We start from the raw sequence: 17366 nt of genomic DNA, 5'->3' as shown, positions 1-17366 counted from the left end.
ACGTCCATGGGGGTCCTAGTCATACGTCCAGATATTGAACTAGTTTTGCACGTCCACAGACGTCCATAGGGGGTCCTAGTCAGACGTCCAGATATTGAACTAGTTTTGCACGTCCACAGACGTCCATAGGGAGTCCTAGTCAGACCTCCAGATATTGAACTAGTTTCACACATCCACAGACGTCCATAGGGGGTCCTAGTCAGACGTCCAGATATTGAGCCAGTTTCACACATCCACAGACGTCCATAGGGGGTCCTAGTCAGATGTCCAGATACTGAACCAGTTTTGCACGTCGACAGACGTCCATAGGGGGTCCTATTCAGACGTCCAGATATTGAACCAGTTTTGCACGTCCACAGACGTCCATAGGGGGTCCTAGTCAGACGTCCAGATATTGAACTAGTTTTGCACGTCAACAGACGTCCATAGGGGGGTCCTAGTCAGACCTCCAGATTTTGAACCAGTTTTGCACGTCCACAGACGTCCATAGGGGGTCCTAGTCAGACGTCCAGATATTGAACTAGTTTTGCACGTCAACAGACGTCCATAGGGGGTCCTAGTCAGACGTCCAGATATTGAACTAGTTTTGCACGTCAACAGACGTCCACAGGGGGTCCTAGTCAGACGTCCAGATATTGAACAAGTTTCACACGTCCACAGACGTCCATAGGGAGTTCTAGTCAGACGTCCAGATATTGAGCCAGTTTTGCACGTCCACAGACGTCCTAGTCAGACGTCCAGATATTGAACTAGTTTTGCACGTCAACAGACGTCCATAGGGGGTCCTAGTCAGACTTCCAGATATTGAACTAGTTTTGCACGTCAACAGACGTCCATAGGGGGTCCTAGTCAGATGTCCAGATATTGAACCAGTTATTCACGTCCACAGACGTCCATAGGGGGTCCTAGTCAGACGTCCAGATATTGAACTAGTTTTGCACGTCCACAGACGTCCATAGGGGGTCCCTTGTCAGACCTCCCGATACTGAACTAGTTTTGCACGTCAACAGACGTCCACAGGGGGTCCTAGTCAGACGTCCAGATATTGAACAAGTTTCACACGTCCACAGACGTCCATAGGGAGTCCTAGTCAGACGTCCAGATATTGAGCCAGTTTTGCACGTCCACAGACGTCCTAGTCAGACGTCCAGATATTGAACTAGTTTTGCACGTCAACAGACGTCCATAGGGGGTCCTAGTCAGACGTCCAGATATTGAACTAGTTTTGCACGTCAACAGACGTCCATAGGGGGTCCTAGTCAGACGTCCAGATATTGAACCAGTTATTCACGTCCACAGAGGTCCATAGGGGGTCCTAGTCGGACGTCCAGATATTGAACCAGTTTCACACGTCCACAGACATCCATAGGGGGTCCTAGTCAGACCTCCAGATATTGAACCAGTTTTGCACGTCCACAGACGTCCATAGGGGGTGCTAGTCAGACGTCCAGATATTGAGCCAGTTTTGCACGTCAACCGACGTCCATAGGGGGTCCTAGTCAGACGTCCAGATATTGAACTAGTTTTGCACGTCCACAGACGTCCATAGGGGGTCCTAGTCAGACCTCCAGATATTGAACCAGTTTTGCACGTCCACAGACGTCCATAGGGGGTCCTAGTCAGACCTCCAGATATTGAACCAGTTTTGCACGTCCACAGACGTCCATAGGGGGTCCTAGTCAGACGTCCAGATATTGAACCAGTTTTGTACGTCCACAGACGTCCATAGGGGGTCCTAGTCAGACGTCCAGATATTGAACTAGTTTCACACGTCCACAGACATCCATAGGGGGTCCTAGTCAGACCTCCAGATATTGAACCAGTTTTGCACGTCCACAGACGTCCATAGGGGGTCCTAGTCAGATGTCCAGATATTGAACCAGTTTTGTACGTCCACAGACGTCCATAGGGGGTCCTAGTCAGACGTCCAGATATTGAACTAGTTTTGCACGTCGACAGACGTCCATAGGTGGTCCTAGTCAGACCCGCAGATATTGAACCAGTTTTGCACGTCCACAGACATCCATAGCGGGTTCTAGTCAGACATCCAGATATTGAACCAGTTTTGCACGTCCACAGACATCCAAAGGGTGTCCCTTGTCAGACGTTCAGATATTGAACCAGTTTTGCACGTCCACAGATATCCAAAGGGTGTCCCTTGTCAGACGTTCAGATACTGAACCAGTTCTGCACGTTGCACAGACGTGCAAAGGTGGGCCTGAACTGACGGACGTTATACAGACATGACAGACTATTTTACGTCACATGTTTGCTTGGTAGTAATTTGCATATCAATATTTTAGTTAAATTGATCTTGATTCATACGAGCCTATGCAAAATATTATGTGATGCATAGACTTACGGGATCCAATTGCATTGCAAAGATGAAACCTTTGACAACGTCGGCTAGTCCACTGTTGAAGAGTAATTAGGTGAAGTGAAATTACTCTGTGAACGAAAGCTATCGTGAACTTTGTAATGTTTGGAGTGGACGTCATAACAGTTCCTTCATAAAAAAAAGTAGATATTTTTCCTTTTTGCTGTGTGTGGAAATACAACCCGGAAGAAAGAACGCAACGAGTGGACCATAAGGTCTATCATAGGTATACTGTTTATGCATGAAATCATTTAAATCATTGGGTAAAAATGCATGCTTATGTGAGACCCATGCTGTTTAGAACCATTTTTTTATAGGACTGCCGTCTGCCAATCAATTGCCATGTTCCATGCATAATTCAGACACAGGTCACACCGTATGCCGTTCCCATAGCATCAACGTTATGCCGCTGTGTCTCGTTCCCTTCTTAGGGAATCAGGGTTATGTACATAACCCTAGAAGTTTAGTTTAGTAATCTACAAGCATGATTGTAGTCAAAACTATTGAAGACAAAACTTTTGATTAACAACAATATTTTGTGTATTTGTAGGTCATATGGTCTTATGTAGGTAATGCAAGGAAGAAACACCCTCCACCCAGCTTTTTCTCTCTGCACTTTGCTGGCCTCCATACAAATTCCTCTTCTCCTTCAGTACTCACTTCAGAAGAGTCAATCTCATTTTACTCTGAATTCGGTATCACTTTATATGACTACTCCAGGTTACAGAGGGCTCTTTACTGGCCCAGGCCTGACAGAGCAATCACAAATGTGTCCATGACGACTAGTCCAGACCACACTGAATTCATCATTCAGGACCTGAAAGAGAGCTATCAAATAGGGGAGGAACTTTTTGTTACTGTGCACGCAAAGGACTTTGGCAACAAATCCAAGGGTTACGGAGGTGACTTTTTTCAAGCCAAGCTGTTCTGGAACAAAACTAAGGTCAGTGATTTTTTTTACACATGATGTACTTAACATGATCTAATCTGCTGCTTGTGTCATAGAGAGTTATACTGAAAATGTGCCTCTGTCACAGGCCAGTGTTTTTGGGGAGGTGGTAGACCTGCTCAATGGCTCCTACTCTGTACGCTTCCTCCTGCCGTGGGTCGGAGAGGCACAGGTGGCTGTGCGTCTAATTCACTCCAGTGAAGTTGTGCAGCTCCTGAAGCATCTCACAGATACTGACGCTGACAGAGTGTTTTTCTATGGACATTATGAGGGATCAGGACCAAATAATACCTGGCTGGAGGAAATAATGTTGTGTAATATAAAGTGGGACAAGAATGGACTAGAGCGTATGAGAACAGGAAACTGCTGCTGTGAATACATCGATCCACCTACTGGAGAAACTTGGCTCTGTCAGAGACCCAAATCACTGCCATGCAATGCCCTTGTGTACACCTCTTTGGGTGGTTATAAAAACCCCCTGACTGATGAGGAGAAATTGCTTATGTGAGATTAACAAACTTTTGATTGACTGTGCATTTGATCTATTTGATGCATTGATGGAAAGGAATTATGACAACCATGTTCTCTTTGGCAGGGAGCAATCTAACAAAAGTATCAATGGAGATAAAAGGATCATAAACATTTTTCAATCTGATGGAAATGGAACTATTGGTATGTTGGTCAATAGCTTAACCCAGCAGAATAATGGGAAATGTGTTGAACATAATCAATTTTCAAGTCAAATAAAATCTCCTTTTTAAAAACGTATACATTTGACAGAACCTACATTTATTCGTCCTGCAGATGTTACAGAGAAATGTCGTCCTGGTTTACACACTCCAGTTCCGGCTGGCTTTTACCTGAATGATGTGTGGACTTCATTTGTCTGTAGCACCCGCCATTTTACAACCCAAGCGACAACAGACTGCCTGAAAGACAAACACATCTACATAATGGGAGACTCTACTTCAAAACAGTGGTTTGAATTCCTTGTGGAAACATTACCAAGTGAGTTGCTTATTTGTTAATTAGAATTATATGGTATACAGTTTATAAATGCAGTAATTGTGGGTCTGTTTTTCAGCCCTGGAGCAGAAGTTTTTCAACAAACCATATTTCTTTGGGCCACTCATAGCAGTGGATGTGGCAAACAAAATTGACTTATGCTGGAGGCCTCACGGCGTTCCTTTACGCACTAAGAAAGCAGTATTTTCTAATCTGCACTACATGAGTAATGAGATCAATAACCTGGCTGGAGGATCCGACACTGTCCTTGTGTTCAATCTGGGGGCCCATTTCACCACATACCCCCTGGATTTCTTCACCCATAGAGTGTTGAGAGTCCGCAAAGCTGTTCTAGCCTTGTTACAGCGCGCACCTGCTACTACTGTTATAATCAAGACTGTCAACACTGGCTATAAGGTAATGTTATAGGATTTTGTCACTTCAAAAGCGGAAGCTTCAAATTGTAGCATAAAATATCTTCCTCTGTAGCCTGTATAAACGGCAGTTCCCGTAGCACAGGATTGTTGTTATTTATTGATGTACAGTTAATAACAGATATTTCATCTAAACACATCAACCTCAGTTTGCCATAATGCCATAAACACATCAGTTTACTATCATTAATTGGGGATGATGTTAAATGAAAAATGGTGTCATGTTATTGCGGCACATATTTCATGATTTAAAGGGGAGTGTAGCAACTCATAATGTAATAACTGCATATCATGTAAAAACTGCACATAATGTAATAAGTATCACATTATTATTGTAATAAAATGTTCGTAATGTAATAATTATTATGTTATGAGAAATGTATTACATTATAAACTTACCAAAATTATAATAGCCTGTCATAATTGTAGTAGCTTAAAAAACAACAACAACAAAAGAATATTAATATTCCCTCATAGTAGATTAAAAAAAAAATTTAAATCCAGTCTTTAAACTATAACAAAATGCAACATTTAAATATTCATGCAATTATTATTATTATTTTTATTATTATTATTTATATTAAACAAAGCAAAGTCCCCGGGCGCCGCAGCAATAGGGCTGCTCTCTGCTCTGGGTGTGTGTGTGTTCACTACTGTGTGTGTGCACTTGGATGGGTTAAATGCAGAGCACAAATTCCAAGTATGGGTCACTTCACTATTGGCATTCCTTTACAGTACATTTTACAAATCTAAATCCAGTCTTAACCTGCCTACAAAATCCACCAGAGTACTGATACTACTACTACCGTCACACACGATTGCAATGAACGACGAGAGAGAGGATCTAAGTGCAGCAGTAACGTTTTTATTCAACAAAAGAATTAGAAAAAAAACACTCTTGACTATAAAACAGAACAACCAGTAAACGTGACAATAACAGAAAACGTCTCGGTTACGTATGGTAACCCTCGTTCCCTGAAGGAGGGAACGGAGACGTACGTCGGACGTCACCGACGAATTGGGATCACTTCAGGGAGCCCCTTTCAGCTTTGAGATATAGAGAACAGGCCAATGGGCCATTGGCGTGCGAGATTTGCATCTTGCGTTCCGCACCGCGCTGCGGGTATAAACAGGAAGAGAGAGCAGCGCACTATTGTTTTTCACTGAGGAGACGAACTAGTGACTCGGCCATGCAGTGATGGTACAGCAACTGTGGCGATGGGACGTACGTCTCCGTTCCCTCCTTCAGGGAACGAGGGTTACCATACCTAACCGAGACGTTCCCTTTCAGTTGGTCACGTTCGATGTATGTCAGACGTCACCGACGAATTGGGATCCCTTTGGGGGGGATCCCCTTCCAGCTCCCAGCGAAGAGCCCCTCAGACCCCGTCTGTTCCGGGCGGGAAAACTCATGCAGAGAGAGTCACTGCTGCTGTTCCGCAAGACCCACTCAGCAGGCTATTGCGCTGGGAAAGCGTGCCCGGAGGGGCCGCTGCGGAAGCCACATCATACCCAGAGGGAGTTACCATGTGGAGAATACCCGTATGGACTGGCCTTGGTAAGTACATTTAGTGGGTTCGTGGATTTTTGCCCATGTTAATCGATTGCCATTGGACGCATAACGGGCGCGAGGGATCGCAGGGTGATTTGGGAGTACAAATGCCCAGTTTTTAATTTGCCATTCGGACGTTTTATGATTCCCTGCCCAAATTCAGTTGCCCCGGAAACGGGGGTCTCCGGACCCCTCTAGGGGGCGACCTTCGTGCCAAAGACCACCCCCCCCCCCCCATCCACGAACCCACTATTTGTCCAATTACCCACTGTATTGGGCAAATGACCCCAGGACCCCCCCCCCCCCACCCCCCCATCCACAAACCCACTATTTGTCCGATTACCCACTAATTTTACGGACCCAGCTCGGGGCCTCGAATCGCGGAGCTCTGCAACATTCCAATTTTTTTCCCTACACCCTAGGGCCACGCCCTAGGGGTATGTTGCTCAGGGCCCCCCCAGGAGCCACTGTGCAAAATCTGGGGCCCCTGGGACCTTTCTGTAAAAATCCCACCTACCCATTAAACTAATGCGTTTGCCATAGTGGGTTCACGGATGTGTACGAAACGGCTTGGGAAGGGCCGATCGACTAGGGGAGGCCATTTTTCATCTCGCCACGTTCCCCTGAGTCGGGCGGTAAAGTTTGGTGGCCTTTCGACCTCGTTCAGGGGTCAAAAGGTCAAAAAAGGGACGAACGTCCACCAATAGCCTACGCGTTTAATGGGAGCAAGGCGGGGCTCCCATACGGAGATGGAGGGTCGTGGCCCCTTGAGGTTTGAGATTCCGACTCTCCAGGGGCCCCCGACTGATGGACCTGAAGCACGAAACTCTAGGACCTTCCTGAAAAAAGTGCCCCTCCCCCGCCATCAAACCATTTTTGACTCAAAATGCTTTTAGATGGTATGAGTGTTAGAAGCCTGAGGTCAATATTAGGGTTAGAAGTTGAAAAAGAGTTCTCTTTGCTCTAGGGCCAACCGCTTTCGATATGTTGCTCAGGGCCCCCCCAGGAGCTACTGTGCCAAATCTGGGGCCCCTGGGACCTTTCTGTAAAAATCCCACCTACCCATTAAACTAATGCGTTTGCCATAGTGGGTTCACGGATGTGTACGAAACGGCTTGGGAAGGGCCGATCGACTAGGGGAGGCCATTTTTCATCTCACCACGTACCCCTGAGTCGGGCGGTAAAGTTTGGTGGCCTTTTGACCTCGTTCAGGGGTCAAAAGGTCAAAAAAGGGACGAACGTCCACCATATTAGGGTTAGAAGTTGAAAAGGATTTCTCTTTGCTCTAGGGCCACGCCCTTTGGGTATGTTGCTCAGGGCCCCCCCCCCAGGAGCCACTGTGTTAAATCTGGGGCCCCTGGGACCTTTCTGTAAAAATCCCACCTACCCATTAAACTAATGCGTTTGCCATAGTGGGTTCACGGATGTGTACGAAACGGCTTGGGAAGGGCCGATCGACTAGGGGAGGCCATTTTTCTTCTCGCCACGTTCCCCTGAGTCGGGCGGTCAAGTTTGGTGGCCCTTCGACCTCGTTCAAGGGTCAAAAGGTCAAAAAAGGGACGAACGTCAACCAATAGCCTACGCGTTTAATGGGAACGAGGCAGGGCTCCCGTACGGAGGAGGAAGGTCGTGGCAACTTGATATTGGGGATTCCGAATCTCCAGGGGCCCCCGACTGATGGGGCCAGAGCACGAAACCCTGGCATGTTCCTGACAGAAGTGCCCCAATTTTATCCAACTTTGACTCAAAAGGCTCTTAGATGGTATGAGTGTTAGAGGCCTGAGGTCAATATTAGGGTTAGAAGTTGAAAATGAGTTCTCTTTGCTCTAGGGCCACGCCCTTTGGGTATGTTGCTCAGGGCCCCCCCAGGAGCTTTCTGTAAAAATCCCACCTACCCATTAAACTAATGCGTTTGCCATAGTGGGTTCACGGATGTGTACGAAACGGCTTGGGAAGGGCCGATCGACTAGGGGAGGCCATTTTTCATCTCACCACGTACCCCTGAGTCGGGCGTTAAAGTTTGGTGGCCTTTTGACCTCGTTCAGGGGTCAAAAGGTCAAAAAAGGGATACCCCTTTCAGTTTTTTTGGGTCGGAAAATAAAGTTGCTCCGATTGTTCAATTCAATTCAATTCAAATTTATTTGTATAGCGCTTTTCACAATACACATTGTTTCAAAGCAGCTGTACAGAAAGCGCATTTCATAGATGTACAGTAAAAATGTTAGAAAGACAATGTTAAAGAATAATGTTCGAAAAAGTTAATCAATCGTGTATTAATTTAGGCCATAACAACGCTGGCGTTGAGTCGTCTCTTCACAGGCGTGGAGTCGTCTCATCACAGGTGTCGGGGCATCCGAAGTCTCCATGAGAGGCTGGATACAAACTGGAGCTGATGAACTATTTACCTCGGGACTAGTGTCCCGAGATAACAACAGAAAAGCAGATGGGAAATGATTAGCGTAGCTGCTGTTCAGAATATTATATTAATGCTTTTGATCCGATTTAACTGTAGTATAAAAAGATAATTATAATGTGAATGCTTGGCTAAAGAGATGCGTCTTTAATCTAGTTTTAAACTGGGACAGCGAGTCTGAACCTCGAACAATATCAGGAAGACTATTCCAGAGTTTAGGAGCTAAATGTGAAAAAGCCCTCCCTCCTTTAGTGGACTTAGATATCCTAGGAATGACCAGAAGCCTAGAGTTTAGTGATCTTAAAGAGCGCGATGGATTGTAGGGCGATAGAAGATCCGTTAGATACACTGGAGCTAAACCATTTAGGGCTTTATAGGTTAGTAGCAATAGTTTGTAATTGATACGGAACTTCACAGGTAACCAGTGTAGAGATGATAAAATTGGTGTTATATGATCATATTTTCTTGACCTAGAAAGAATTCTAGCAGCTGCGTTTTGGACTAACTGTAGTTTGTTTATTGAGGATGCAGGACAACCAGCTAATAAAGCATTACAGTAATCTAATCTCGAGGTCATGAATGCATGAACTAACTTTTCTGCATCAGAAATAGATAGCATGTTACGTAGCTTAGCAATGTTTCTAAGATGGAAAAATGCCGTTCTTGTAACATATGAAATATGATTTTCGAATGTCAGGTTGCGGTCTAATATAACACCCAGGTCTTTTACTGTAGTGGATAAAGTGACAGGACATCCTTCCAAGGTAAAATTGTATTGCGAGAGGTTTTGTGGGCAGTTTTTTGGACCAATAAGTAACACCTCCGTTTTGAAATCTGAATTTAATAGCAGAAAATTACACGTCATCCAGTATTTAATATCTTCAACACACGCTGTCAGTTTAGATAATTTAGCGTTTTCATCCGGTCGTGATGAAATATATAATTGAGTGTCATCAGCATAACAGTGGAAATTAATTCCATGTTTTCTTATAGTATTACCAAGTGGCAGCATATATATAGAGAATAGCAGAGGGCCTAACACGGATCCTTGCGGCACCCCATAGTCTACTGACGTCATCTTTGATTTTTCCCCATTTAGACAGACAAAATGGTAGCGGTCTGATAAGTACGATCTAAACCAGTTTAATGCCTGTCCCTGAACACCAGTATAATTTTGAAGTCGATCTAAGAGTAGTTTATGATCTATAGTATCAAACGCAGCACTAAGATCGAGTAGAACTAGTATTGAGATACAGCCTTGGTCAGAAGCTAGAAGTAAATCATTTGTGATTGTGTCCTAACTCTGGATTCCTATAGAGGGCGCTGAGGCGTAGACAAGAGCATGAGAATGGTGGCCCTAGACCCTTCCAGAGCCCAACGGGAGCCCAAAACACAAAGACGTCCGAATGCCCTATGAAGCAGTGGTTGACAAATAGGTGGTTCGTGGAGATGTCATTTATATGCAAATTAAGCACTCATATGAGTGGAAAGTGACATGAATATGTTCGTCTGAGTGTGTCGAGTACAGTAGAGGTGTTTAAAGTAAAAAAAAAAGTTAATTATCATCAATAAACCCTAAGTCCACGAACCACTTAATTAGCGGCCACTACTTCATGGAGAAGTGGGACGTCTTTGCTTTCCCAGCTTCCGTTGGGCTCTGGAACGCACCAGGACCCCCAGACTTGCGCTCCTGTCTACGTATCGATGCCTTCTGTCATAATCCAGAGTTTGGAGAAGATTGAAGAAACTCAAAAATTTCCCTCCAAAAACACTAAAGGGTCAGAAAATAAAGTTGCTCCGATTGTCTCCTATCTCTGGATTCCTATAGAGGGCGCTGAGGCGTAGACATGAGCATGAGAATGGTGGCCCTAGACCCTTCCAGAGCCCAACGGGAGCCCAAAACACAAAGACTTCCGAATGCCCAATGAAGCAGTGGTTGACAAATAGGTGGTTCGTGGAGATGTCATTTATATGCAAATTAAGCACTCAAATGAGTTGAAAGTGACATGAATATGTTCGTCTGAGTGTGTCGAGTACAGTAGAGGTGTTTAAAGTCTAAAAAAATTTAACTATCATCAATAAACCCAAAGTCCATAAACCACTTAATTAGCGGCCACTACTTCATTGTGAAGTGGGACGTTCGTTCCAGCTCCCGTTTGTACCGTAATTCCCCGATTGACTTGAAATTTTGCACAGTGGCTCGTGGGCCCCCCCAAACAACATACCCAAAGGGCGTGGCCCTAGGGAGTAGGGAAAAAAATTGGAACGTCACATAGCTCCGGGATTCTGGGCCCCGAGTCGGGGGCCCACTGAGCCTCAGGATCTCAGATCTCAAGATCCAACAACCTTCCGTGTCCAAACGGAGGCTGTCCGTAAAATTAGTGGGTAATCGGACAAATAGTGGTTCCGTGGGAGGGGGCGTGGCCCGGGGGAGGTCAGCGGGGGCCCGGGGGTCATTTGCCCACTTTAGTGGGTAATCGGACAAATAGTGGTTCCGTGGGAGGGGGCGTGGCCCGGGGGAGGTCAGCGGGGGCCCGGGGGTCATTTGCCCACTTTAGTGGGTAATCGGACAAATAGTGGTTCCGTGGGAGGGGGCGTGGCCCGGGGGAGGTCAGCGGGGGCCCGGGGGTCATTTGCCCACTTTAGTGAGTAATCGGACAAATAGTGGTTCCGTGGGAGGGGGCGTGGCCGGGGGCAGGTCAGAGGTGGTCCGGCAATCGGGGGGATTTAGGAAAGCGTCCACTCGCAGGCTAAACGAATGGCTCGAGATCCCATTGAACTAATGGGGACGTGGATGCGGTGGTGGCGACACACTGTGGATGAAGGCGGCACTGCATCTGCGGGTCTCGAACTTGGGGGGGCCTCCGTCCGGCCCCCGGTGGGGTCGGAAAGGTTTTGGAACCGATCCCTTTACAGGCTTCCGTTCACCAACCTGAAGGACGCCTACTTCCATGTCTCCAGCCTACCTCGACAGACTGTTCTTACAGTTTGCTTTCGAGGGGTGGGCATATCAGTACGCTGTCCTCCCATTCGGGCCAGCTCTGTCCCCTTGCGTCTTCACGACGATTGTCGAGGCAGCCCTTGCCCCACTCCGGCAGCACGGGGTTTTGCATCCTGAACTACCTTGACGACTGGCTCATACTGAGTCACTCTCGAGAGCAGGTGTGCGAACACAGAGATCTAGTGCTCCAGCACATAGCCCGTCTGGGCCTTTGGGTCAACTGGGAGAAGAGCAAACTCTGCCCAGTGCAGAGGATCTCTTTTCTCGGTATGGTTATCGACTCGGTCGCCATGTGCACACAGCTTACCAGCGAGCGCACGCAATCACTGCTGACTTGCCTCCGTCAAATCGAGAGCAAGAGTGCGGTTCCACTGAAATAATTGCAGAGGCTCCTGGGGCATATGGCATCTGCAGCCAAGGTAACGCTGCTCGGTTTGCTTCATATGAGACCGCTTCAGCACTGGCTTCACGATCAAGTTCTGAGATGGGCCAGTGATGGGCCAGTGACTCGGGCCTGCCTCAGCTTTCTACAGGCAGGTGTTCCCTTAGAACAAGTTTCCAGGCATGTTGTTGTATCAACGGATGCCTCCTCCACGGGCTGGGGTGCCATTTGCAATGGACATGCTGCCGCGGGCTCCTGGACAGGTCCCCTGCGCCTCCTGCATGTCAGTTGCCTTGAGTTGCTGGCAGTACGGTTCTCCCTGCACCGCTTCCGAGCGTTGCTCAAGGGTCAACATGTACTAGTCTGGTCAGACTACACGGCCACTGTAGCATACATCAACCACCAGGGTGGTCTGCGCTCCCGCCGTATGTGTCAACTCACCCGCCATCTCGTCTTATGGAGTCAGAAGCATCTGAGGTCCCTTCATGCTGTCCATATCCCAGGAGAACTAAACCGTGCAGCCGACGAGCTCTCACAGTTTCAGCCACTTCCTTAGAGAATGGAGACTCCATCCCCAGATGGTCCAGCTGATTTGGGAACAGTTCGGCGACGCACAGGTAGATCTGTTTGCCTCCCATGACTCTTTCCACTGCCGCCTGTTTTACTCCCTGATCGAGGGCACGCTCGGCACGGATGCACTGGCGCACAGCTGGCCGCGGGGTCTACGCAAGTATGCGTTCCCCCCAGTGAGCCTTCTTGCACGGGTACTGTGCACGATCAGGGAGGACAAGGAGCAGGTCCTTTTGGTCGCCCCGTACTAGCACGGCCGGACCTGGTTCTCAGAACTTGTACTCCGTGCAACAGCCCCTCCGTGGCCGATTTCTCTGAGGAAGGACCTTCTCTCTCAGAGACGGAGCACTCTTTGGCACCCGCATCCCGATCTTTGGAACCTCCACGTGTGGCTCCTGGATGGGACGTGGCAGGTTTGAGTACCCTACCACCTCAGGTGGTGGCTACCATCACTTCTGCTAGGGCAGAGTCTACTCGACACGCCTATGCGTTGAAGTGGAACCTCTTCGTCACCTGGTGTCCTTCTCGCCAAGAAGACCCCTGGAAATGCCCGATCGGGTCTGTGCTCTCATTTCTCCAAGTAGGGTTGGATTGAAGGCTGTCTCCTTCCACCCTGAAGGTTTACGTGGCCGCTATATCAGCCTACCATGACCTCGTGGAGACCAAACAGGTAAGTCAGCACGACCTGGTCCACAGGTTCCTGAGGCGAGCCAGAAGACTAAATCCTCCTCGCTGTCCTCTAGGGACCTCGCAGTAGTCTTAGATGTTCTGTAGAGGGCTCCCTGCCATTGTGGTCGGTTAATTTTAGGTGCCTGTCAACGAAGACAGTGCTCCTGATCGCTTTGGCCTCCATCAAGAGGGTAGGGGACCTGCAGGCATTTTCGGTTGACAAAGTGTGCCTTGAGTTCGGGCCGGCTAATTCTCACGTGATCCTGAGACCCCAGCCTGGATATGTGCCCAAGGTTCCCACCACCCCGTTTAGAGACCAGGTGGTAAACCTGCAAGAGCTGCCTTTGGAGGAGGCAGACCCAGCCTTGGCACTGCTCTGTCCAGTACTCTTTTCTCTTTTATGGTGGGAAGCTGATGGGAAAGGCTCTCTCAAAGCAAAGGTTGTCTCACTGGATAGTGGACACCATTGTTTTGGCTTACCAGACGCTAGGGCATCCATGCCCCCTTGAGGTCAGGGCTCACTCCACCCGGAGTGTAGCCTCCTCTTGGGCTTTAGCGCATGGCACTTCGCTGACAGACATCTGCAGAGCTGCAGGCTGGGCGACACCCAACACATTCGCAAGATTCTACAATCTCTGAGTGGAGCTTTCCAGAAGCCCTGAGCTACTCCAGCACTGTCGACTCTGACACCAGTAAGTCTGCCCTCTCGAGCCCAGACCCTCGTGTCAGGCTAGGTGCCTCCGTGTGCATGGTTCCCCTCTGGGCTACCCCCACATGTGTATTTCCACCGTAAGCCTCCTTGAGCAGGTGTCTTTCCCTTGGCAAGCCCTTGCCATCCTGGGGTTAAAAATTCCACCTTTGGCTGGTACCCCAGAGTTCTCCATATGCAGCCCTTAGCACAGGTGTGGGCAATTCCAGTCCTCGAGGGCCACTGCCCTGCAGAGTTTAGCTCCAACCATGATAAAACTCACCTGCCTGTAGCCTTCTAGTAATCCTGAAGACATTGATTAGCTGGTTCAGGTGTGTTTGATTAGGGTTGGAGCTAAACTCTGCAGGGCAGTGGCCCTCGAGGACTGGAATTACCCACCCCTGCCTTAGCGGGTCATATGTGTACTCTCTAAGTGCTCCCTACGGGTAGGCATCTTTGCATATCTCCACCTGGAATATGCTCCCAGTGTACCTTGATATTCCTGTGATAAGTGGGAGTCCTTTGTCCGTACTAGTCTTACAACAGGGCACTCGCACTTACGCAGGGCACTGGAAGACAGCCGAGTGGCAAGATTACATTGGGACCCCCATTCGTTAGTCACTGACGTTACTTGGAGTGAACGAAAGGGAGCATCTCGTTTACGTATGTAACCCTCGTTCCCTGAGCGGAGACGTAACGTCCCTTTGCCACGTCCGCTGTACCGCTGGAACGACCGGGAGTTCAGTCTTAGCTCCTCAGCAGGTAAACATAATGCGATATTGCCAGCGTACTCCCTTATATACCCACGTGGTGGGGCGGAGTTACGCATGCAAATTCCGCATGCCCATGGCATTGGCACTGCCATTGGGCATTTTCTAAGATCTCAAAGATGAATGGCTTTTAGGCAAAACCCCCATTCGTCAGTCACTGATGTTACGTCTCTGTTCCCTCCTCAGGGAACGAGGGTTACATATGTAACCGAAACGTTCTTGGGTGCAGGCTTGGAACTTGGCCATTGTGTTTTAGGGCCTTTCAGAGGCTCTTTTCGAGCCTATTGAAGAAGTTCCTGATACATTTCTTACACTAAAAACGTTTTGCTATTATGTCTCTCAAGAGAAAGGGAGACATTCTAGCTCTTTCGGTGGTACCCTCGGGCTTGGAATTTTCTCCGGGTATGGTTAAGGCCTTCCTTCATCAAAGGCTGGGATAGATTCCTAAGGTTCCTACTAATGTTGTAAGACCAGTTATTCTGCAGGCCTTTTGTCCTCTTCCCTTTTGGACGTCAGACCAGGAAAATCTTAATCTGCTCTGCCCTGTGAGGGCTTTAGATGCTTATGTCCACAGAGCTGCCCTGTGGAGGAAAACTGCACAGCTGTTCGTATGTTTCGGGTCACCTAGAAGGGGGTGCCCAGCATCTAAGCAGAGAATGAGCAAGTGGGTGATCGAGGCCATTTCACTTGCTTATGAGGTGGCCGGTCAGCCTTCACCTTTGGCTGTACGGGCACACTCTACTAGGAGTATGGCTGCTTCCCTTCAAGAATTGTGTGATGAGGCAGCGTTGTCCTCACTGAATAGCTTTTTGTGAGGTTCTATGAACTTGACCTCAGCTCTACACCGAGGGCATCGGTGCTCGATTCATTGTGTGCAATTTCACACAGGCGGGCATCTGGCTCCTATGGAGATGTGGGTATAGCGTTCCCACAGCAGTGACGCAGCACAAGTTCCCTTAGTTTCATACCTAACCGAGATGTTTTATGTTGTTATGTTTTTGTATGTTTTAAAAGTTATCACAATATGACAATATTGATTTCTCATAATGTAAACATCATTACATTATGAGCTCAAGATTTTATTATGTACATTATGAACATTTTATTACAATAATAATGTCATGCATTTTATATTATGTGCAGTTTTGACATTTATGTGCAGTTATTACATTATGAGTTGCTACAGGGAGCGCAGAAGCCTACTTTATGTGCATGTGCAATACTTCAGAGTATGATTACGTTTTAAAATATTTTAATAAATTCAAAATAGAAAACAAACAACACGTCAAATTAAAGACCATCCGAATTAGATAATGTCATACATCCCATTAAAAAAATTGATTGCTTTCATGCACTCTACTTTGCAATAAAATCATTAAGTTGATCAAATTTAAATTGTTCAAATAAAGGAATATTTCCAGCCTAGAGTGAATTATTCAAAACTGGTTTGATTATCCATTTGAATGCAATAATGGGATAGCATTTATACACGAATACACCCTTTCGTATATTGTAGTGTATTCGATAATTCTTCTTAGCAGTAACTTGAACAGTGTGCAAATCTTCATTTATCTCTTGACTGACTGTGGCAACATAGTCAATGCTGAAAATTGCCTCACTCACATGATGTTGGACATTAAAATGGAAGAATGCACACATGGTGGGGTATCGTGTAATGCTAAATAAACCATTTGAAATATTTATGTTTATTGTCAAATTCAAATTAGTATAATTTTTTGACAAAATTGGCAACCGTCCATTGACAATAATGCAGGTGGAAAATAAATTACGCTACTAATCGGAACTGGATGTGACAACAAATCTCCATAAATAAAAGTGATAAAAGTGTATAAAAGTGTATAGAGTACCAAGTGATACAATGAAGCCACTCTGTGATGCAAGTTTATGAATGATATTGTGTTTTTCTGTCTCTATAATAGGATATTTTTGGCAGTGACTGGTATTCTCTACAGTTGAACAGAATTCTGCGCTGGGCTTTTCAGGATGTTGGGGTTCATATTCTAGATGTGTGGCAAATGACTTCATGTCACTACAGTGAAGAGAACATTCATCCTGGCCCTATTGTCATTAAAAATGAGATTGACATTTTACTCTCTTTTATTTGTCCGTACTGAATTTAAATTAAATTATCATGACAATTTTGTGTTTATTACTAGAAAAATTATTCCGGTTATGTCTAGGTTATGAGCTGTAATTAAATTGTCAAATTATAAACCACTCATTGAATCTCCACTACAACCATTTAAAAAAGAAATAAAAAAGAGAATGGTTTAGTACATGTCAGAGATCTCATTTTTTGTTATACAGTATCATCCTCAAATTCAAAACATATTTTTTTAGACTTGCTTGAAAAACCTTTTGTCTGTTTTTAATGATATGTTTATTTGTAATTAATACACTAAATACTATGCACTGATTATTTTTACATTTGGCTATTCAGTTTCGGCATTATGTCTTGAAATATTCTGTTAAATAGATGTAAATGTAAAGCACTGTTAATTGTTGTTTCAAATTGTATTTGTTCAGTTTTTTTAT

The 17366-nt window shown here is 46.3% G+C and overlaps 1 protein-coding gene across 1 annotated transcript in view; it reads left to right on the top strand.

Moving 5' to 3' along the window:
• LOC307130054 (NXPE family member 3-like) overlaps window positions 1–17108 on the top strand; it is a 71680-nt gene extending 54572 nt beyond the window's left edge. The window contains exons 3-8 of the mRNA XM_079822915.1: window positions 2928–3320; window positions 3415–3830; window positions 3922–3998; window positions 4131–4334; window positions 4411–4748; window positions 16751–17108. Coding sequence (XP_079679041.1) covers window positions 2928–3320; window positions 3415–3830; window positions 3922–3998; window positions 4131–4334; window positions 4411–4748; window positions 16751–16945 — 1623 coding nt within the window. The 3' untranslated portion in view covers window positions 16946–17108. The remainder of the gene's footprint in view (window positions 1–2927; window positions 3321–3414; window positions 3831–3921; window positions 3999–4130; window positions 4335–4410; window positions 4749–16750) is intronic.
• Window positions 17109–17366: the final 258 nt, after the last annotated feature.

The sequence above is a fragment of the Gobio gobio genome, assembly GCF_949357685.1.
Source record: "Gobio gobio genome assembly, chromosome: 8".
Taxonomy (NCBI): domain Eukaryota; kingdom Metazoa; phylum Chordata; class Actinopteri; order Cypriniformes; family Gobionidae; genus Gobio; species Gobio gobio.
The sequence above is the reverse complement of the archived record's forward strand: the minus strand, read 5'-3'. Positions and strand labels throughout refer to the sequence as shown.